This window comes from Bactrocera tryoni, chromosome 4, assembly GCF_016617805.1.
Source record: "Bactrocera tryoni isolate S06 chromosome 4, CSIRO_BtryS06_freeze2, whole genome shotgun sequence".
NCBI lineage: Eukaryota > Metazoa > Arthropoda > Insecta > Diptera > Tephritidae > Bactrocera > Bactrocera tryoni.
Window position 1 is genome coordinate 8,006,646 of NC_052502.1, and position 24,225 is coordinate 8,030,870.

Consider the following 24,225-nt stretch of genomic DNA (forward strand, 5'->3'; position numbering starts at 1 on the left):
AAACTACTGGTTCCAACAAAACGGATTGCGAGAAAAGTTTGAAGATTCGATTATTTCATGAAAATGTGACATTTGTAGCCTCCAAAAAGTTGTGATTTGACACCCTTGAACCACTTCTTTTTTTGAAGTCATTGGTCTTTAGCAATAAACCAGACTCTCTTTAAGTAGAAGTCTTTAGAAGGCAATATTGAACGTTCGATCCATGATATACGAATTGCTTTGCCTTCCTCAATTAAGTTCTTTGTATATACACGTTAAATTAGGACTGAATCTTCCGTTTCTATTGCTTCTACTGTATCTATTGTCATTAAAAAGTTTAATTTGTGGAGGAAAACGAGTATATATTCAACACACTGAAGTTTTCACCACAATTCGCTCCAAGGTATCAACGTACAACATACCTAAACATTGCCCCAGTAGAAAATTTTGCAGATTGACATAAAAAGAAGAGCTGTCAGCGTTTTTAATAACTTTGGAAATCAAGAGTACCATACGTATCCTGTTGTTAGATGCGATGCCGAACTATAAACATTTATTTAGTGCAATATTTGACATAATATTTTTTTATTAAAAATACTATAATTTATTGTATTTTAAATTTATTTTTCATTCAATTAAATATTAGCATCATTACAATACAATTATAAATCCAGCTCAATTATTCAATCAATGTACATACAAACTCGTTAATGTAGCATATAGTGACTATGATCCAGGTATGACCTGTATATGTACAAAATATATAAGTACTTTTATACATATTGAGAAAAAATAAGCTATTTAATAGTAGTATTTATGTATGTGTGGTGAAGAGGCATGGCTAGCGTTTAATATATTTAGGAAATTATGAATTAATTTACAATTTAAAGTGGTCGATACGAAATTGGATGTAGAATTAGCTAAATATAATTAAAATGAATTGCTAACTGCGCCTCTTACAAGACAGCAATGCCAAATTTATATAAAAATAAAAGATATTAAAAATTAATAACAAAATATAGTGAAATATAATGTGAACATGAAATGATGTGAAAATTTTTCTTTAAGAAATTTAAACAAAGTAAAGAATACCGTAAAAATCAAAATCAACAAAATTAAGCAATTACATTAGTCACATATATTATTTTCAAATTGCAATATGCAATTTTTTTTTTAATTTACAGAAGTGATGCAAATATGAGAGTTACCACATATTGTTGGCCTTAGGAAGTCATTTGAAAAGAAGTGCTTGTGAAATACACAATTTTCTCATATCTCCTCTTTCACTTTGCTATTAGCTTGTTTCTTATAATGAAATTATTATTTCAATTTTGCAATATCATTTAATTTTTGGACTAATATTTTTAAAGAAAATTGAAATATCAATTTTCATTTTATTTACAAGCCTACACACTTCTCAATGTAATTTTATAAATAAGTTGTCTAAATATACTCGTTATAATAGTTATGGTATTTCTATGTTATCAGTGCGTTTGCATGCCTACACGCAAGTTCTCACTAGAGTGTCTAACATCAAACTCTTTTAGCAAATGAAAAACTCACTTTTATGTAGAAATTCATTTGGTAAAAGCGGTTACAACAACTCCGTTTGTATTAGAAGTTTTCAAATTCTTAATTACAATTTACAGTCAATTACTTATTTATAGTGATTGACAAAAAGCTAGAATTAATGATGATGCATGCCTCTCAAACGGACATTTTAGTGAAATATTATAGAATCTCTATAATATATATGTATTTGTTATAAGCCAATAAATGCAATTCAAAATAATATAACTAAAAATATAAACATTGACTGTAAATTTAACGCTTGCAATATTTAAATTTTGCATAAAATACAATTCCTATTTGAAAACTGCATTGTTTTGTCAAAAATACCGCAAACCTCATACAAAAAAATATATATTGTATCTAAAGAAATTTGCTTTGAGTTTATAATTATCTTCAAAAACGGAGATAATATATTTTAACATTGCACGTTCTTTCAGTGTGTAGTTTATAATGCTAAGTCAAATTACAATTTATTTTTTACTTTTAAACTTTTTATAATTACTATTCGTAATCAATTTAAGATTTCAATAAAATGTTTACTGTGCATAGTCATTTGGCATATTGCTTTGTTTAGGAATTGAATTTTTCTTTAGACACCATTGATTGATGTGAAAAAGGTTTAATGTTTAATACATCTCACTTCACAATACAGTTCTCTTAAGCAATAATCGGCCTCATTCATAGCAGAAGAACCGATAAACAATATGGTGTATTGTTGACTTTACTCAGTGCACTTTTATTTCAAGTTGCGAATTACTTATTATGCGCTTATTTCTAGTAATGAAGCAAATTCTGATACTTTTTAAGTACTTTTAACATGTGAATGATTTGTATAGTGTTTTCAAACATGCATAAGAAGTAAACACGTGACCGGCACATAAAAAATACCAACAAAAAAGTTTGTTTTATAAATAATATTCACAATTTGTTATTAATTATAAAACAAACCTAATTTTTATATAATTTTGGTAGAATTGTTTATATAAATATATTATATATGCAGTCGAAAGGAAAATTTGCTTCATTAGAGAAAAAATTTCGTTATTCCCTAAGCGCGCAGTTATTCTCAACCATATAATTTATAATTTTTACGTTTAATTTTGCATATTTTTAATTTTAACTGCGCATTTTGTAACGTTTAATTGTAATTTTTAGCGTTAATTAATTTTTAGTATTAGCTATAAATGTGCTCAATAAACAAGCAAAGTTTTCAACTCCAATCTATTATCCTATTTGCCAGCAGAAATTTATCTTATATTGGTAAATAAGTTCAGTACAGATTTGTTCTCCTTTTGACTGCGCGCTTTACTAAAGACATTCCAAAAACGTAGGGTCTCATCGCCAGCTCCCGTCACGATTGCTTCACCATCCGGGCTTAGTGCCAAATATAGTACGCGATATGAGTGACCCGTTAGTTTGGCGACTTGTGTTAGTGATGGATATTTCCAAACCAAAATTTGATTTTGTGAGTAACCATGCGTTGACACCAGCTCGGATGAGTGTTTCGACCATGCCAAATTGCACACTTGTGAACCAGTGTCGACGCATTGCATTGGCTGGCCGGTTAAAGTGTTCCAAAATCGAATGCAACGATCGGCGGTGCCGCCACCACTAGCCAATAGACCATGATGATGTGGTGACCAGGCAATCGCTTTTACCGCTGCCGTATGTTCTGTATACGACTGCACGGGATTGAGCGAATGTTGATTCCACACATAGAGACGGTTGTCATTACCACCGCTTGCCAGATATTGATTGTCCGGTGACCATTTGAGACCACAAACCTCTTGTCGATGGCCAGCCAAACGACGTTCCGATTGTTGCGCTGGTGTGCGTGTGTCCCGCTGTATAATTAAACGATCACGCGAACCGCTGGACAAAATTTCACCATTCCACGCTAAAGCGCCCACTCGTGCAGAATGTCCAGTCAATTTATTGATCTAAAAAAGTTTATGCTTCAGTAAACTGCTCATATGGTAGTCGTGTATTGGAAATACATATGTAGTATTAAGCTTGTTAGCGTACGCACCTGTTTACTAGCAGCCACATCCCAAACGGTGACGAAGCCGTGATGTGTACCCACCGCCACCAAATTGCCACGCTCATTCCATGACACTGATGTTACGGTGTTCGAATCGGTGTTAAGGTCGCATAGGCGTGTTACCTGTAAATTGAAAGTTCAAATTGCACATCAATTTGACTGATTGAAACTAAATAGTAGCAATGACAAAGTTTTTATATTAGTCGTAAGCAAGCAATAGCTCGTTTAGACAGCATGAAATGTACAGAAACTTGTTTTCTTAATACTCATTGAAATTACATCATACGTACTTGACTAGTACATGCGCTCCACAGATAAACACAGCTGCCCAGTCCAACAGCGAGCACATTTTGAGACGACCAATCGACCAAATTCAAATAGAAATCATCTTGCAGCTCTGGCGCATCTAACACCTGTAAAATTTATGCATATTACTTATTCGTAAATCATAAATATTGTTTACTCAAAAATTTACCTTAAAGGGTATACGCGATATTTTTCTGGTTGCTTTTCGTGGTGATCGCAACAGCTTCTGACTCTTTGTGCTGACTGGTGAGAGCGAATATGGACACTGCTCATTGAAATCCTAAAAAGAAAGACAAATAGCAATAAGTGTTATTGAAATCAGCGTAAAAATTAGTTATTCTCTAATTAAGTGTACAAATAAATAAAACGTTACAGTTAGTTTTTCGAAGTCATGCAATCGGTGAAGCAGAATATGCGAATTTGAACAAACTTTAGCAATTAGCAGTGTTATGCGAAAAGAAGGTCTTGGCTTCAATGAGCTTCCGTATATTTTTGACAGAGTAGAATATATGGTACCAAGAATATGTTAGAACTTCCTGTTAAGGTTCTAAAAATTAAGAAAAACTAAACATTTGAATTCTTTCTATGGAGGAGCCCGGTTTGTCAGGGATACATATTTTTGTAGGTAATTTTAGAGGAGTTATGAATCGGATTGTTATTCTAAAGTTTAACAATCTTGCTTAATGTCGAAATCTTCGCATCTTTTCAGTTCAAACTTCTTGCTAGAGATTTAATATATAATAATACTGAAGTGTACCGACTAAAGCTGTAAACAAACTGGTTGACAGATCGCGCTTATATTTGGCATATTAATTAATTTTAATATATCGTTTACCCCTGGAATTTAATTACAATTTCTGGCCATGCTCCGCTAATTGTATGTTGTGTTATTGTGCAACTCGGCTAAAGTATTACACGACTGCTCAGTTGAAAATGACGGAATATAGGGTTTGTCCGGAAATTAATAGGACTGATTTTCTACAGCCGCGACTGTACTTCGGAGCGTGCGCGCACCGACTGGATTCGGTAGAGAACGTTCCTAGCTAACGAACGAGCGGCTGATCTCCGAGCACCTGGAGAGTCAGGACAAACATTTACGCGCGACGTGTTTCTGTGAGTGGTGCAAGCCGAAAATGCAGCGTTCGTTAGAGCAGAGGTACGCGATTAAATTCTGTGTGAAATTCGGTAAATCTGTGACAGAAACGTTTGATATGATCAGGCAAGCTTACCCAGATGTTGCTTTAGCAAGAAGTGGTGTGTTTCGATGGCACCAGGCCTTTTTGGAGGACCGGGAGTATGTCGCTGATGAAGACCTGCAACTTCGACAAACACCGACAACTCAGACTCAGTCGACTAAGTATTCGTTTAATTGCCCAGATGTTAAATTTATCAAAATCTGTCCTATTACTTTCGGGAGAAACCCTGTATTTCAAGTTATAAATACTTATATGTATGTATGTATGTATGTAAACAGTAGTATATAAACATTTTATTAAATTTGAAGTCCTTTTTAATCAGAATTTATTGTTAGTAAGTCAAGGGTTAAATAAAATCGATTTGTGCGAAATTCAGCGTGTCGAAAAGATCAATGGAAAAATCAACTATGTTGATATGTATGCGCTATTTATATATGGTATATTTGTACGTAAAGTTCAATTGTGTCTACGCATTTTTATGGAAATCAACTAATGCCGTTTCAGCATAATGAAGGTATGGGGGGAATGGAGCAAAGGTGTCACGCGATCAACAATGTGCTGTCTTTGTAAATATAAAATCGTACGAATATACTATGTATGTATGTATGTACACACGTAAAAAATATATATGTATGTAAAACTGAGGTGTCTAATAGGATTTTATATGCAATGTGAGCTTGGAGCGCTGCGTTTAGATATACAAACGTATGTTTATGTAAGTAAATGGCAACGGAAACTGTGTCAATGTGTAAAAATTCAAATCAATTCAATTTGATGCATTTCAAGCAGTAGAGAAACTGTGTAAACGGTAATAAAACACACTACAAAATAATAGTGATTGCGCATAGTTATGTAGATATGTACATATGTATGTATGCGTAAGTGTACATATATGCTAAATATGTATCTAAATTATACAGAATAGATTGCAGTGCTCATTGCTTTTATACATGAGTAGTTTTGTTTTAGAATTGCTTGAACTTTGCCCAGCATGAAATTTCAATTGTTTAGTAAAAAATTTATAATTTTATTTTGCTTTTCTAATTTTTCTGCGACCATGAGTTTTCAACGTTAGTTGATATATTTTTTACAAGGTTTTCTCAATATTATAACTATAATAATTATTATTAATTTTAAGTTATTTTTAAATTGTTGGTATTAATTTCAGCGGTAGTCAGCAATTTTTGCCCTAATTCTACATTAAGCAAATAATAAATTATTTGATGGTCAAATTAAAATTGTTATTAGATCTACAACTTTGCTCCCGCCGTTTTTTTTTGTAAATTTAGGGCTTTATTGTATAAAAACGGTCCAAAAGTGTTTTCCCTTATTCCCTCAAAAAGTAATGCTTAATTAACACACGAAATGCTTTATGATCCATTATTTTGTAAACTAACACAAGTTGCTTTACAAAAATTCTATATTTTTTTAATACCTATGATTTCTATATCATATAGATGGTAGTAGTAGAGTAATAGTATTATCTATGTATGTATGTGTCAGCCTCAGTAAATCGTGGACGGGTCCTCAGCCGCACTTTTCTTGGAATTAAAAAAGAAAAGTAAAATTTCCCGCAAATGTCGAGAATTCGGCTCAAAAAGTGACATTTTCAGTTGAGAATAAGTTTGGGATGCAAATAGATCTCTACAAATATTTTGTGGGTTAATGTTGACACAAATGTCCAAGATCGATATAAAACGATTTAATCGACCAGTGCTAGTTGATGGCAACTCAGCGATTATTTGATGTCATTTGTTTTGCTAATTAATTTTTATTGCTAAAAAAATATGTAATTTATTGCATTAAATGTGCTGGGGTTATAGGAGTTACTTTACATTTTTCTGCTATAGTCATTCACTTGTTCTGGGAAAATGTTGGTGAGAAAAGAAAAAATTACACTTAAGAGGTGTTATACTTAGATATGATAACATATCGCTTTAATGACAATGAATCGGTTTGTGGGCACTGAAGCTAAAGTAAGCAAATACGATAATATATTGGGTAGTAACGTAAACGCGTACATACTCACATATGTACATAAGAACATATAATACAAAACTGAAAACCGATATAAACTGAAAAGGGTGGAGTTTCTATTTACGTATACGCAATGTGCCCCAAATAAACAATAAAAGCCTTCAAGATAACAAATGTACTGGATTCCTTTCTCCATAAAAGTTATTTATTTTCAGCACTTGTTGCAAAGTTATTATCAGTTTTTTATGATTTATGCTGTAAAAACACTGTGGTCGGCGCTGAATGTGAGTCAACACCAAAAAATATTTTTGCTAAATGAAATTTTGGTATGATAAAACCGAAAGGAATTTGGGTGTGAGCGTGTCTAACCTTTTCAGGGGTTTGTGGAGTTTGAATGATGTAATCAGCTGAGAAGCCAAGTTTATTTCGCAAATATTCTGAAATGTGTTTCCCAATAATTTACCATTAGTGACTAGAGATGTTAGTAATATTGCGCAGTACGTGTATGTGCATATTCGCAAACAAACTGCATTGTGTGCACAACTTTAACGCTTTGAAACTGGTCTACATATGCACAACGTAGAATATAAAAATTTTATTTGAAAAATATATATGTACATATATTTATAATACAAAACAGTTAGCGCGAAGTAATTAGCCTTTTGAATTCATAATTTTCATGTTTGTGCAAGTTTGATCTCCATATATGAATAAGTTTGCATTTGACAGTCGTTTGTTCACGACCCGAAAAGAAAAGTTTGTCGGGCGATTTTTATCACATAAAAGACAAATAACGCGTTTGCTTAAAAATGTTGTGTTTCCAATAGTCACAGCTCGTTCAAAATCTTTCAGAACTTTTCGGTGAGCCCACTTTATTACGAATACAAGTATATGCGTGTCACAAAGAGTTCAGAGAAGGTCGCGAAGTCATCGAAAACTTGCCTCATGCGAATTGTATGTCCACCTACATGTGCTGGCGTGTTCATGCTAGATTCGTACCAAAAAATCCTGATTTGGTCCAACATGTAGCGAATTGCAGGATCCGGGTCAAATTTGTCATTTGAACAATGTTTCAAATTATGATAATCCCCTAGAAAGGTTTGATCTTGTTCCGGTCAAAGCCATTCTCCAATAATATTGCCAATAAAAAATATATTTAAAAAAGTTGCTTTCAAAGCCATCGAATTTCAATCTCATTGGAAACAAGTAAGGAAGAGCTAAGTTCGGGTGTCACCGAACATTTTATAGTCTCGCATGATAAAGTGATAATCGAGATTTCATTATACGTCATTTATATATTTTTCAAATACCGTATTTTTGTAAAGTTTTATTCCGCTATCATCATTGGTTCCTAATAAATACATATAGGTATTATACAGAGAAGGCATCAGATAGAATTCGATATAGCGTTATATTGGAAGAAGGCGTGGTTGTGAACCGATTTCACCCATATTTCGTACGTGTCATCAGGGTGTTAAGAAAATATTATATACCAAATTTCATTGAAATCGGTCTAGTAGTTCCTGAGATATGGTTTTTGATCCATAAGTGAGCGAGGCCACGCCCATTTTCAATTTTTAAAAAAAGCCTGGGTGCAGCTTTCTTCTGCCATTTCTTCCGTAAAATTTAGTGTTTCTGACGTTTTTTGTTAGTCGGTTAACGGACTTTTAGTGATTTTCAACATAACCTTTGTATGGGACGTGGGCGTGGTTATTATCCGATTTCTTCCATTTTTGAACTGTATATAGAAATGCCTGAAGAAAACGACTCTGTAGAGTTTGGTTGACATAGCTATAGTAGTTTATGAGATATGTACAAAAAACTTAGTAGGGGGCGGGGCCACGCCCACTTTTCCAAAAAAAACTGCGTCAAATATGCCCCTCCCTAATGCGATCCTTTGTGCCAAATTTCACTTTAATATCTTTATTTATGGCTTAGTTATGACACTTTATAGGTTTTCGGTTTTCGTCATTTTGTGGGCCTGGTAGTGGGCCGATTTTGCCCATCTTCGAACTTAACCTTCTTATGGAGCCAAGGAATACGTGTACCAAGTTTCATCATGATATCTCAATTTTTACTCAAGTTACAGCTTGCACGGACGGACGGACAGACAGACATCCGGATTTCGAATCTACTCGTCACCCTGATCACTTTGGTATATATAACCCTATATCTGACTCTTTTAGTTTTAGGACTTACAAACAACCGTTATGTGAACAAAACTATAATACTCTCCTTAGCAACATTGTTGCGAGAGTATAAATATAGATAGTTTCGGTCAAGCGTTTCAACACAAAAGAATTTAATAGTTTTAAAGGTGCTTGTCATAGCATTTCGAATAATATTATTTGCTTTTCAATTTGTTAATAATAAAGCGATTAAGAATTAAATATAAATATTTTTTTTGTTAATAAGTTCAGAGTTCCACATTTTTACTTGCTTTATAAAGCCTTACAGTTGACTTCTACATGTTTTCTTCTATACCGTATGCATGTTTGTTTATATGATAACGGATTTTGTTGTCAACTTTGACAGATTTCTTTTGCTTGATAAGAATTTTTGGTATTATGTTGTATTAAAACACATACACACGAACATACGATGGCTCCATTTGTACAACTGTAGCTAACCTTTGTACGAATCATTTCGTATATTCGACAAACGTGAATTCTAAAGCGGCTGAAAGGCGTCTGACCGGTGTATTGTGTTTTTTCCAGCATTGTTGTATAATTCTGAACTAAGTGACCAAACAAAGTAGATATGCAATATAAAGCACATTAACCTCTTAATTGTCAAAACATGACTACCAACTGCCAAAGCAGAAAGCCAGAAAATATCCAAAAGTGTATGCGTAAAGTGACTAATGAGCACTGAAAAAGCGGCATTACGCCAGTGAGATTATATTCGGTTTGCCATTGTAGTCAGAAAGTTGGCATTATTTGAACACTTGAGAAATGTTTCTATGATTGGCACTTTCAATCGGTTTTTGAATAAATCATAATCGCACTTTGGAAGGCATTTTTTTACAATAATTTTAATAAATAGTTTCTATGGATAGATTATTAATTCATATTCATCATTCATACACACACAATGGAATTCATCAACGTACAGTATTGGCACGTCTATAGGCTTGTTCACAATCCAATACGAGTAACTATTTATTTGCTTTGCACCAACGTGTACATAAGTACAATGAATTGCAGCCACGCCTCTGACATTAAAATAACAATAAATTATTCATATTGAAAGCATAATTAGCTTTATCGTATCTACCATACGTCCATCATATTTATTAAACAAAAGAATTCTACCGACGAATACACTCGTGCCAAAGCCCAGCTGCGGTTGTGGTCAACCCAAAATCGTTGCCCAAATACAAATATATCGAGTAAAGATCTATACCGCACTTATATATACATATGCTCGTCGACGGCAACTTAGCGCATCCACGCCTTTAATTTCAGCCCTGCCTCGTCACCTCTTTTTTGGTCTGCACGAATGATTATTCAATTAAAGTTTTTCCTCCAACAATTTATAAATTATTTCACATATTTATTGACCACACTTTGTACATCCATTTCATTGATGCGTTAATTCAATTACGGAAATGACTTCGGATATTGACTTTTGCTAATTAGAGCATATTAATGTCAATTTGATGTTCGGTTCGAATGATTGAACTAAAAAAGCATAAGTGGAAGTACATACATAACATACTTGTATGTACATTTAATCTCTGCCAAAGCAAAAAAAAAATCGTTAAAAATCATAATAAAACGTGCAATATATAGCAAGTGTAATACGATAATAGTCATTCCTTTTTCTGGACTACCCACGAAAAAAATAAGCATTAGTTATATTATGTTGTTTATCAAAATATTATCCATGACGTTCTATAAAGAACAAAAAGAAGTCATCGTTGAATCCAAACTATGCAACAGTTCATCCATCAATCCCCGATCTTTAAAAATAACCTTCGCCTTACAGGGTTTGTTCGGAAAGTAATAGGACTGAGTCGATTTAAAAAAAATTATTTTACAATTATTACAATTCTTTAAAAACATTCAAAAAAGGCTTCTTCTTCGGCGATGCAGCGCTGCCAGCGCTTTTTCCAAGCATTGAAGGCGTCACGGAAGGCATTCTCCGGAATAGTCTTCGGAACCGAGGTGCATGCTGCATGGATCCCGTCTGTCGTCTCAAAATGCTTGCGGAAGATTGCCTCTTTTTCTCGGGATCATACTCAAAGATCCATGTCTTGTCACCTGTGAATAAGTTATTCAAATATTGGTAGTCACTTTCACACATGCTTAAAATTTCTTGGCACACTTCCACTCGCCGCATTTTTGGTCATCAGTGAGTACTTTTGGCACCATCTTCGCGCACACCTTGCTTAGGTTCAAGTGCTTCGTCACAATGCCCACATCTGGGCAATTAAACGAATACTTAGTCGACGGTCTCATTTCAAAACTCTACGCACACGGGTCACATTGTCGGTGTTTATCGAAGTCGCATCATCAGCAACCTCTTCTCGGTCCTCCTCGCTTGATCATATCAAACGTCTCTGTCGCAGATTTACCTATTTTACACAGAATTTAATCGCGTACCTTTATGAGAGGGCGTCAAGAGAGCTCACCCCAAAAAAGCTGAATTTTTTTCAAAAAGAGTACCGGAAACAGGTATCTTTGGATACGCCTGATCCCGAATTCCGATTCCACATTCATGGAGTACATTATAGCTGCCGATGAGACATGAGTCTATGAGCTTGACATGTAAACAAGTCAACAATCATCGAAATGGAGGGAGCCTGATGCTCATTGTTTTCATTCGTGATTTGGTGCATCATGAATTTGTTTTGAAGGAACTCTTTACTCTATTTGGCAATATTAAGGCGTTTGCGTGAGAACATTCGGCGAAAATGGCCGGAATTGTAGAAGGACAATTCATGGATTTGACACTATGATAATGCACCATCGCATTGAGCCACGATTGTGACCGAATTTAAAGCCAAAATTGCAATCAATCAACTACCGTATCAACCAGCTTTGGCTCAGTGTGTTTTTTTGTTTTCCGAACAGAAATTGCCGCTCCGTGGAGCCTGTTTTAAGTCGATCGAAGAGATAAAAAATTCATCTTGTGGGGATGACTTCGAAGGCGAAAAAATAAATATTAAATTATAATTAAATATTTTGCGTTTTATTTGCAATTTCTGGGTACTCTTGTTGATTGTCATAATGTACGTTAATTATACCGAAAAAGTTAAAGAAACAGTGCTTCAAAGTCGTTGTGTTAATATCAGAAAGATAGCAGAAGATATCAACATCTTTTATGAGTCGAATCAACACATTTTGGTTAATGTTTTGTGTTTGAACCAAGTCAGTTGCTAGACTCGTACCAAAAGATCGGAACCTTTTGCGAAAACGACGTCGAGTAGAGGTCGCAAACGGGATGCCCGACACCTTAGCCGAGCCCCCTATATTCATCAAACGTATCATCACTGATGAAGATAACTAGGTTTATGAATATTACACCGAAAATATCAACAATCCAGCAAATGGCGCTCCTAAAATAACCCGATACCGAAAGAAGTAATATCCGCTGACGGCACTGAAAGTCATCCCACCCGAGGCTTATAACAAGTGAATGAAAATTGGATCAAATTATATTGGCTATTGAAGGCGATAATGAAGATTTCGTCTATCTTGGAACTAGTATTAACACCAAAAACAATATCAGCCTCGAACTCCAACGCATTTCGGACTGAGTAGGCAATTGAGAAGTTAAGTCCTCTCTCGACTAACAAAGACCACATTCTACAAGCAATTCATCATCCCCGCCCTGCTACAAGGTGCAGAGGCATGGACTATTACTACCTTAACAACGGCGAATAACGCAGTCGATGAAACGATGAGCTTATGAGATACGGATATACGACAACGAAGACCTCCACTCCGTTGGAGAGATAAGGTGGAGAAGGACCTGGCAACACTTGAATCTGACTTGACTGACTTGTAAATGCGCCTGTAACCGCATAAAAGGTGGTTACGCCAAAAAGAAGAAGATTAATACCAATCACAAAAAGATCTAAACATATCAAATCAACCTTATCCTCATTTATGACGGCGTTTTAAGAACTTGATGCGGCGAAGTTTTCACTTTAAATTTTTGTTCTTGGTAGTTGGCTATAGTTAGCGCTTACAACTACTATGAAAATGCAAATAAATAAACAACAAAGAAAATCAGCTTATAAATCGAGTTCCTGCAGAATTGACTGAATATTTTGCAAAGGCTGCGAATTGTTGAACCCGAAGTAATCAAGGTCAACACTAATTTTCCCACAAATCGGTGGGAACTAACAATGTAAAAGGAATGATTGGCAAACAAAAATAAATTGAAGACAAAAAAAAATCACAAAATAATCAAAAGCTTATACTTCATTTGATTTAAACAAAAAATTGTACAATAACAACAACGCCGAACGGCAGCGACGCTCGAACTCATCTATCAATGTGTTGACTATTGAAATGGTTATTTTTTATTTTTTGGAGAAAAAAGTTGAACAAGTGGACACATTTATTTTTCTTTACCACTTATATACATTTTATTGTATTCCGAAACCGGAGCTAAAGCGGTGAATTGTACAAAATGATGGCTTTCATGTTTTTTGCGCGCGCACGTTTCGTTTAGGCCTCTTTCGATTTGGCGTGCTCAAGTTGTTGGCTTTACATAAGAGAAAGGAAAAAAAATTGAAATATAAAATGAATTTGGCGGGAAGCGATGTGATTCGCGTTTTTCGGCCAACTTGAGTTCGTATGTATTGGAGTGCGTTAACTTGAAATTGCTTGCGGATAGCAATAAGAGGGCGGCGCTTACTGAAATATTTTGGCCTTTTTATACTCCAATGGATTAAAAGTGGAAAAGAAACACGCGAATTTTATAATAAATTCAAAACCAGTTTGAATACCGGCAAGTGAAGATTAAGTAAAAAAATAAAAATAAAATACCTTACATGACTATAATAAAAATTTAAAAAAATTATACATGTTAACCAAGCTATTGCAAAATAATTGTGAGTTATAAATACATATAATGGAGAAATTCAAAATGCGCATAAAGCAATTAGATGGATTTGATGATGGAGATCAAAGAATAAGAAGCTACGTTTGTTGTAAAGGGTATACAAGTCGCAAACAAAAAAAATAATAATAATAAAAACACAACCAACCTTTAGTGAACAGGAAAGTTAAGTAGCAAAATAATTTTATGCAAATGTTGCTAAATTTAATTTATGCGACTAGCAGGTGTGGTGAAAAAAACTAGATTTATAGTAGATGTTAACGATGTGGATTTCTCATTAACATAAAATAAAATAGTTTTTTTTATCAAAATTCTCTGAGGCACATTAACTGGACAACGTCGAAATCCGTAAATTATCTGAGACAATTTTTAAAATTTTAACATTTTTATTGTCAAAATAAAATTCTGTGTAGTAAAAATAAAAAAAAAAACCTATCGCCAATATTTCTCATAACCGTAAAAAAGGGTAACTTGAAAATCATTTATTTAAAAGATATCGAAATCGCTTTTATAAAGTTTATATTATTTAATGAAAGCATAAAACGGCGATAATGGGAAAAAATCACCCGGAAATTGTGATTAAATTCCCCGAGTAAATGATACATCAAAAAAAAAAAGGATTTTGCAAAGTTAGTAGAACTGTCCTTAATTACTATGCCAAATATGAGCGCGATCTGTCAACAGTTTATTTACAGCAGCTGCTTAAGTCAGTAAACCTCAGTAAAGCGTTGCGATTTTTACATTGGATAAAAATATCAAACAAAGAATTTGTCTCAAATTTTGTATTTCTAACCATTAGAGAGATGGCAGGAGAGCTCGACATCTCCGAGCCCGTTCGAATGATTTTGGTATGAAACACGTTCTTACTCGACTCGTCCCGATAAAGCTGAAGTTTCTAAATGAGTACGATCGTGACCGAATTTAAAACCAAAAATGCAATGAATACCATCGATCAACCATTATATTCACCAGATTTGGCTTCGTGTGATTTTTTCTTGTTCCCCAAAATTGAAATCGCCGTTTCATGGAACCGTCTAGTTGATCGAAGAGATAAAACAAAATTCGCTGAAGGAGCTCAAGGCCATCCCAAAAGTGCTTATGGAAAGTGTTTCGAGGACTGGAAAATCGTTAGCATAAGGGTATTCCAACTGATTGAGATTACTTTGAAGGCGACAAAACAAATATGTATTGATGAATAATTAAATATTTTGCGTTTTATTTACAATTTCCGGGTACTTTTTTGTCACAATATATTTTTGTTATTTTCGAGCATAAAACCTTTCTACTCTCACGTTGGCGCAAACTGGTAAAAATATCCATTCGTCATTTCGCAAGAAAGGCTTTAAACCGCTTAGTTATAGAAAATCTTTGTAATTTGAAACCCTGATTATAGAACTCCTTTTTCAAGGTTTCAAAACGGAAAGCATTTTTTCACTATTCCACCAATTGAGTGATTTTTTCAAGGCTTTAAAGTGTACTTTAAGCAAAGAAACGACTTTTTGAATATCATTGACTGAACCAATCTCTTAATACTGAAAAGTGAAATATGTGCCTCTGAAGACTTAACTCATCGGCATCATCGACAATATAGACTCAGAATGAACTTGGAATAATTTATTTCATACCACAGAAATGTGAATATGTATATACATACATACATATATAATATACATACGTACATATGTATGTATATAACGTGTACGGAAATTGTATGTCTGCAATTGATAGAATATTTGGGGAGCATGTAAACATGCTTGTAAGCATTTTCTAGTACAACACCAAATTGTGCTCGACCAATTTAACGAACTTAAAAATCTAAGCTCACGCTGTTTTAATTTAGTGTTCTCTATTATTTTGCGGCTTACATGCTATGTATGTATGTATGCAGTATATGAGCAAAGTTAAATTTTACGACTTTGAATGACATAAATTTTAATTAAATTATGACGACGGCTACTCATGTTTCTGGTACACGCCTGTCTGTCAATTGCTGAAATGGATTTACATAAAAAATACATAAGCACATACATGAGTGTCCGCATTGGTAGGCTTGTCTATCATCTATTGGACGAGCATGTGCCTCTTCTGTTGCATTTGTTGTTGGCTTTGTCGCAATTAGTGCTTTGCTACTGGTATTTTGATGTATGGTAAAAATACTAAGTTGATTATTTATTAGACACATTCGTAACTACATATGAACGTAGGCCTAAAACCAGGTGGGTGTGTAAGATATACATATGTATGTATTGTGCGCAACTTGGTATAAATAATGGCGCCAGCAATATTATTGTGGGGAATTTACGACACTTGTAACAAAAAAGATACATATCTAAGCCGAAAAGACCGAACATGTTGTTGCAATATTCAAATATAATAAAACAAATAAAATTAGAGCTCAGCGCGAAAAGGTGTTTATTATTCTTAACTCATAAGAACCGATAAAAAGTCAATACAATTGAAAAGGGTTTATAAATTTGTTCAAATGTCACCTAATCTCGATAAGAAACCCTGATAGGGCCAAAATTACTACATACGAGTATGTAGCTGACATGGAAACAAGCATTTATTTATAGACATGGCGACAACCTTACAAACATATATTTTAATGTTAAATTTTTAATTTCTGATTACAGCATGTTGATTAAACTCTATTAAGTAGTAAGCAAAAATGGCCCAAAAATTTTACTTATTTGTTGAATAAAAAGTAAGAAGAAAGAAATATCAGAGGAATTCGTGATTTTTGGGAGAGAGGTCGGTGGAATATGTTCGGCTACTAATCGTCATCGTAACTCCAATTCGAAATTTCTTGGACTATCCATAGAACTACGAGCTTTTCATTACATAACGGGACGCGACAAAAGAAATATCAGTCATATTTGGGTGTACTTACAGACAGGGAGAACCCGTGTACAAATTGGAGAGAGAGAACTTGAAGATATAATAATTAATGTGGAAAAAAGTTTTTTCGAGGCGTGACGGGGCAGGGCACACAAAGTTGGCGAAAAATCGACATCCACTAACGTTTATGGCGGATCGCTTATGGTATGGACTGTTTCCCGAATGGCGGGCATGTTCTCTCTACGATTCGTACTAAGTCAAATTAGTGAAACATCATTAATATATTATATAATGGTACTGAATAATGGATTGATTTCGTTCCGTAATTGTTGGTTGTGTAGTCATTGCCGTCTTCTTTCTGAAGTATAATAAAGGCATTCGCGATTTTTACCATGAGTGAAATTATTTAACGAAGAAGTTCCAATTAATTTTCTGGTGCCAAAACGTTTAGGAAAAGGCCTTAGGTGATAATATTTTGTTGCGAGCAAGTGTTTTCGATTTGTACAAATTATTCAAAGACGGTCGAGAACTCGTTGACGACGAACCACGTGCAGGGCGGCCATCAACGACAAGTGATGATGAACACGTCAATAAAATAAAAAAAATAGTCACAGAACTTACTGGCATGACATAAGAAAAGTGAAAGTATGGTGGGTTCCAAAATCGTTCAACTTTTTCGAAAAACAGCGGCGCGTTAACGTATTATTCTTGGGGATGAGTATTGGATCTATGCTTACGAGCCAGAAAAATACGATCAATTGGCCAAATATCGTGGCAAAGAAGAGCCGATGCCGAAAAAAACACGTCAAAACAGGTCAAAAATTAAGGTTATGTTGACAGTTTTCTTTGATTAACGAGATCCGAATTCCTTCCGACCAGCCAAACTATCAACAAGGAATACCATGTGGGTGTTATGCGTCATTTGCGTGAAGCTATTTGTAAAATAGGCCGGTATTACGGGCCGACAACTTTTGGTGTTTGCACCACGATAATGCACCCTCGCATAAGACATTGATTCTTTATGAGCGAAATATTAAATATTATTGCGAAATTTTGAATAAATATGTAGGTGCAGTAACCACCGTATTCGCCTGATTTAGCTCCGTGTCACTTACACGGGCTCCCACAGAAGGAATGTCCCTGTTCAGGGTATAATAGCATGAACTTAAAAAGCCACAAGCGATTTTTTTAACCAGCTCAACAAGTCTCAACAAGCAAATTGAATTATGACTCTGACAAATTTCACTTAGTATAATTGAGTGAAGAAATTTAAAAGACAAACGTGATTGTAAAAGATCAACAAGCAAAGTTTATCGCACAGCAATAAATGAGCAACAAGAAATATCAAACGAAAACGCATGGGAATATCACGCACAAAAAATAAAAGAATGCATAACAGATCGTTAAGCAATCTTGGTTGCAATTAAAAAAAATAAAATATCTTATCGAGCGACATCGCTTCATTCATGAAAAAGGAACAAAAGCAAATTAGACGATGAAGGCGTGTATTATTATGACTTTGGCACATGCTATATGACACATAAAGGAAATGAAAATATGACGCGACGTGAGCAAATTATTGTAGATACTCAAGTACTCAAAACAAATCGGCATTTAATGTCAGCGGCAACGAGGGACCGCCGTCTAAGGCAACACCACTATCCTCCTCCAAGTCATCACGTCACTGGCAACTGATCTCCGCTGTCAACGTGTCAACGGTGGCGAGCACTTACTTTAATGTAAATATTGCATAAATAAATGAACCTAGAAACTAATAGAAAATCAAACAAAACTGTCAAATTTAGAAATGTAAACAGCGTTGATGACATTGAAGTGCTGATGCTGATTTAACTAAATGGTAAATCTATGTATATTTACACAAATACGATTGCTGTAGATGGAGTGGTTCACGGTTAAACCAACAAAAAGTGGCAACTACTTCAGTAAAATTTACTGACAGTTCAAGCAATCAGTTGAAATTTCTCACAAAAATGCTAAAGGAAAAGATTTGCATATCAGCAGCAGTTACAATAAAGATAATGAAAGTAGTTTTCTTGACCAATAATCTGTTTTGATCAATTAAATACAAACTGTACTACTATTATTGACCGAAAAGTTTTTCATAAGTTTTGCCAACAGTATAGCAAACAACTTCGAAAATATTTCCATAAACAGCAAGTAATTGAAAACAAATTTAAAACATCTGCATTCAGTAAATCTCATCAGAAGTTCGTTTAAAAAGGTTTTTGTATTTTTTGAAATGGCTGCCGCAAGTGTGTTTCATTACTTCATTTTAATTAAGCATTGGTCTATGCACAAAAATAGCAATTTACTTCATAAACATATGTTATATTATATGATATAAGCACACATATAAATTTGTAGATGGAATAAACATTCAAAGCATAGTAAAAATAAATCCATTATTTAGCCAATAGCCGGCTTTGGTAATCTATACCTTGCGTTTTTTAAGTGCGGGTAGGCTATATTGAGAAGGATAAGATGTGGTACTAAAAAAACACACAGTGTTTGCTTTAATCGGTATTGTTGATGCACGCGTCAAAGATTTTCACCAGCAAATAGAAAATAAAGGGATTGTCCGGAAAGTAATAGGACTGATTTTCTTCCGCCCCGACTGTACTTCGGAGCGTGCGATCATTCGGGATCGGGATCAGGGACGTTTGATATGATAAAGCAGGCTTACCCAGATGTTGCTTTGACAAGAAGTGGTGTGCTTCGGTCGCACCAGGCCTTTTTGGAGGGACGGAAAGAGATCGCTGATGAAGACCGTGCTGGGAGACCTGCGACTTCGACAAACACTAACATTGTGATTCGTGTGACCGTCGAATAAGTATTCGTTTAATTGTCCAGATGTTAAATTTATCAAAATCTGTGGTTCCTGACATTGTGACGGAGCATTGGAACATGCGCAAGGTGTGCGCGAAGATGATCCCAAAAGTGCTCACTGGCGACTAAAAATAGCGGTGAATGGAAATGTGCCAGGAATGATGTATGAAAGTGACCCCCAATTTTGAAATAACGTAATCACAGGTTTCCTTTTGTTTCCTTGTCTGAAAAGCCGACCAAAGGCAAGCATTTTGAGACGACAGAGGGGATCAAAGCAGAATGCACCTCGGCTGTCATAGTCTTTTAAGATCCGCAATTATGGTTCAAGAATGTGTGATGTTAAATATGCACCACGTTCTGGAAGACCACGTAAGAAAACATTATGTACCTGATTTGCAACTGCAAGTCGCTCTTGAGTCGCAACAAGGTCGATCGAATTGTGAAGCACATAGTTATTGGTCATGAAAAAAGGGTCACTTAAAAACGTCAATTGAAAACGGGCATGGGCGAAACGATATAGACTGGCCAAAAATTCCTAGATCTTGGTTAGGAAGTGCATATGCATTCACCTTATGGCCCGGATCTCGAACAGCTATCTCAGTTTTTTGTCTATAAGGAGGGTTTAAACGGCAAATTAGCTTCAAAAAATCAATCAATAATGAAGAAATGATTAAATTATTTTTACTAGACCTATGAAGTATAAGAATAATTGCATATACATTTAATTATATACATACATATATTATTATAAAACAACAGTGTGACATATTTTTTCAAGAGCAAAAATTAGTAAAGAACAAAAAAAAAACAATATATATATATGTATATAATTCAAGTTGAATCTTTTGGGTAAAACTACATTAAAATAAGACAGATCGCTAAATATAATCTAAAAGAATTTTCAAAAGTTCACTTCTAAGGCTATACTCCATCTTGATCACTATCAACGTTGATAGAACATTCATACCAAAAATACGATTTTACTTATGTAATTATCGAAACGAGGGCAACACATGTTGTGGCATGTGACCTAAATCTCAGTTCATTTGAATGCGCAATGAATTGAAAATTTATTTGGAGCTTTCCACTTCAAATTGCTGATAGTTATTTTTTGGGAAATCTTAGGCTGAAATATTTTTATTTCGAAAAAAAAAACACGCGATCAGTTTTCTAAGTTAAGCGCAAATGTAGAAATATTAGAACTATGCTATTCATACATATGTACATACATATGTATACGAATATAAGACAAATGAATAAGCCTTTAAAAAATTTTTCCTGAGTTCAGTGGCAGTGCTTATAAAAAACAAGCCTATACCATATGTATGTATGTATGTATGTATGTACATAACGCAAACGTTTCCACTCTTATAACATGTACTAATGTATGCGTATTGATATCACCTATATAATATAATAAAATAATTTATGCATGCAAGTGCAGAAATATCTGAACACAATATATAAAGAAGCTGAGTCTTGCTGATTGCATTTGCAACACTGTATGAGTTCAATTCAATTTTTTATTAACATAATTGGATTTGCAGACTTCTTAAATGCCTTTTAGTTAAATTCTCAAAACTGTAATGTAAATGTTCAGGCATTGATAACTCAAACTCAAAGTTTCATTTTCAATGAAAAAACGTTATTTTTGGCTGCACCGTAGCTATAATACTCTTCAAAAATAAAAAAAAGTTACAAGAACTTTTGATTTTGATTGGTCAGTTTGTATGGTCAGCTAATGCTATAGTAGTCCGATATCGGCGATTTCGACAAATAAGCAGCTTCTTGGGGAGAAGAGGTTTGACCCTTGCTTGAAAGAAACTTTAAGAAAGTTCAAAGATAAAAAAAATTGTATCAGAAAAATGTTCAAGGCTTTAACGCAAATGAGAAATAATCATCTTTACCAAACTTTTTATCATATATGGTACTTTAAAGCTCTCGTGTAAATTGAGCATATATATTTATCTGTACTTTATTTGAGCTTGGCGTTGACTGCATAATGCAATATTAAACATACATTAAGCTCATATTTTATGTATATTAAGTTTAATTAATACGATATGCAGTTACTCATAAATATCTTCTCATTCACGGCATGCATTTGAATTATATGCGCATTTATACACAATATTATAAAAAAAAAATTAGATATGTTTTATATGTTTGTATGGATTTGAAATTAATTCATTATCGTGCCGTTCAGCTCAGACGCTTGTTGGCGACTTTGAACTCACCTGCTTTGTAGGTGATTGGTACTTGAATAGGCTTCGTTTCGCTGTTGGCGTGTAGGTGTTCTCATTGCGCTCATCGCTAACCGCCTTAACGTCCTCGATGGCGGTGCCAAGAAGTTCGTTCTTTAATAGACAGGAATATGCTAAGCTATCACGTGCAGATTCACCGCAGTCGCGTTGCTTTTTACTCGTCTGCGGCGAGTTCTCATTCGATTTATTTATTGATGCGAAATTTGTTTGCCAATTGTTGTTGGCCCTGTGGATGAAATGACAATTAAAATGAGGGATAATTAGAATTAAAGAAATAATACTTAAATATACACTACTTACTTACTAAAAAAATTTAAAATATATTAAAATGTTAAATAACTGTCAATAAGTTTCAAATGATTCATTTTTAATCCACGAATTGGGCAACGGTATATCTACTTCCGCTGCACACAAATTTTATTTTCAGTTTATACCTTATTTATATTTCCTTGTCGCAATTTTTTCTTTCTCGATTATTGTCTTTCATAAAATTCTTACGCACGTCAATAATTTGACCCTGTGCCACGCACAGGTGTGATTATTGCACTCCAATACCTCTTCACCTTCTCCTCCGAATGCGTGCTTTCTTCCAAAAAATTTTGGTCTGGGATTATTTATTGAAGGTGGAAGTACCGTGTATCAAATAAGCTTGTGCCAATGCGGCTTGAATTCAAAATTAGCTGACGATTTAATTTAAAATTATTACCGAAAGGTGACTGGGAAGGTGGATAGATAATATAAAAAAATCATATGAATTTAATATGCATGTTTGCACGTGTGCACATGTGCAGTCAGTGCTGTGTTGGTTCGACGAAAAAACGCGATTCAGTCGTATTAACATTGCAAATGAAAAATTGTTGGCACGGCGTAACATAGGAAAAGCGCTTGTAATTATGCTCAAATCAACTATTGCGATATTTTCTTCATGTTTCCGTTTTATAAATATAATGAGTGCATTAAATATATTTTATTTGGATATAATTCTTATAAGTTAAATTGAGTCAGCAGTTAAGTGCTTAAATTAAATTCAGTGGCATTGCAGTTTTTTTGTTTTTATTTTCCCACTTCACATTATTCGCGTTCCGCATTGCACGTTTTGCATGTTGTGGCAAAATTTTAAGCATTTGTTGGCAATAAATGTGTATCTATGTGTGTATGTTGGCATGAAAAATTAAAATTATTAAAAGGCTAATGAATTTGTGCAGTGTTTGACTCAAAGTTACCTTGCAATTACCAAGGTAATGTGCATTTGATTTTAATTAAAATCTTTGTCACATTTATTTCAAATGATTTAGAACTGCTGGGTATGCATATCAAATTTCTGAAGTTCAGTTCTTTATTATTTTTAATAAAAAACGAAAAAACAAGAAAAAACCAAATCTTTTGTTGCACCGGAGCTATAAGACCGTTCACTTATAAACAAGTTTTTCATACAAGAACTTGATTTTGATCGCAATAAAACTATAACGCCTTGATGGTAATCACTACGATTTTCCATTTTCAATTACTCTATTTATTTTAGGTACAGATGACCTGGCATTAGTCTAATTGTATAAAACTAAACAGTTCTCTGACTAAACTTTGAGGTATCGACCCTTGATACATAATATAACTCCTATAACTCTTGAGGACTTGTGGTGAAATGTGAGCTACAAGCCGAAAACAGTATTGTCTAACAAACATTATGACAAAATATGTTTAATTGCATATTTTTTTCAGAAACACATAACAAATAATATTGGAACATGCTATGCTTTATTCTGTTGCGGTCATATTGAGCAACTCAAAAACTTCCGGGTAGGTTGCTGAAGCGTAGATTTCCTGCTTACAAGTGTGCGAGGCAGCCAAGTGTTTATGGTATATGTATGTATGTAAGTCGTTGTAATTGTATACGTGTAAAAGCAGTTAGCAGTTAAATCTACAGACCCGTCAGCCAAAGCAGTCAGTGGTTAATGACGAAAACAGTTAAAATTGCTCGACCAACAGCAATATGACGATGTGAAAAAGTGGAAAATGTGCATGTAAGCAACGAACCGGTAAGCCTTGTTAATACCACGGCATTCTATGTAAACTCTGCTTATGCACGCTTGTATGTACCACAAATTTATATAGACATAGACACAAGTGT

General features: G+C 34.3%; 1 protein-coding gene across 3 annotated transcripts in view; it reads right to left on the minus strand.

The window, feature by feature from the left end:
* Positions 1-579: 579 nt before the first annotated feature.
* The window catches only part of LOC120773390 (fizzy-related protein homolog), a 37,757-nt gene continuing 14,111 nt past the window's right edge, over positions 580-24,225 (minus strand). For all 3 annotated transcript variants that reach the window (XM_040102225.1, XM_040102224.1, XM_040102226.1), the window contains 5 exons: positions 22,071-22,323; positions 4,068-4,178; positions 3,883-4,005; positions 3,581-3,715; positions 580-3,491 (listed from right to left, as the gene is read on the minus strand). In XM_040102225.1, the coding sequence (XP_039958159.1) occupies positions 2,799-3,491; positions 3,581-3,715; positions 3,883-4,005; positions 4,068-4,178; positions 22,071-22,323 (1,315 nt within the window). In that variant the 3' untranslated portion in view covers positions 580-2,798. The remainder of the gene's footprint in view (positions 3,492-3,580; positions 3,716-3,882; positions 4,006-4,067; positions 4,179-22,070; positions 22,324-24,225) is intronic.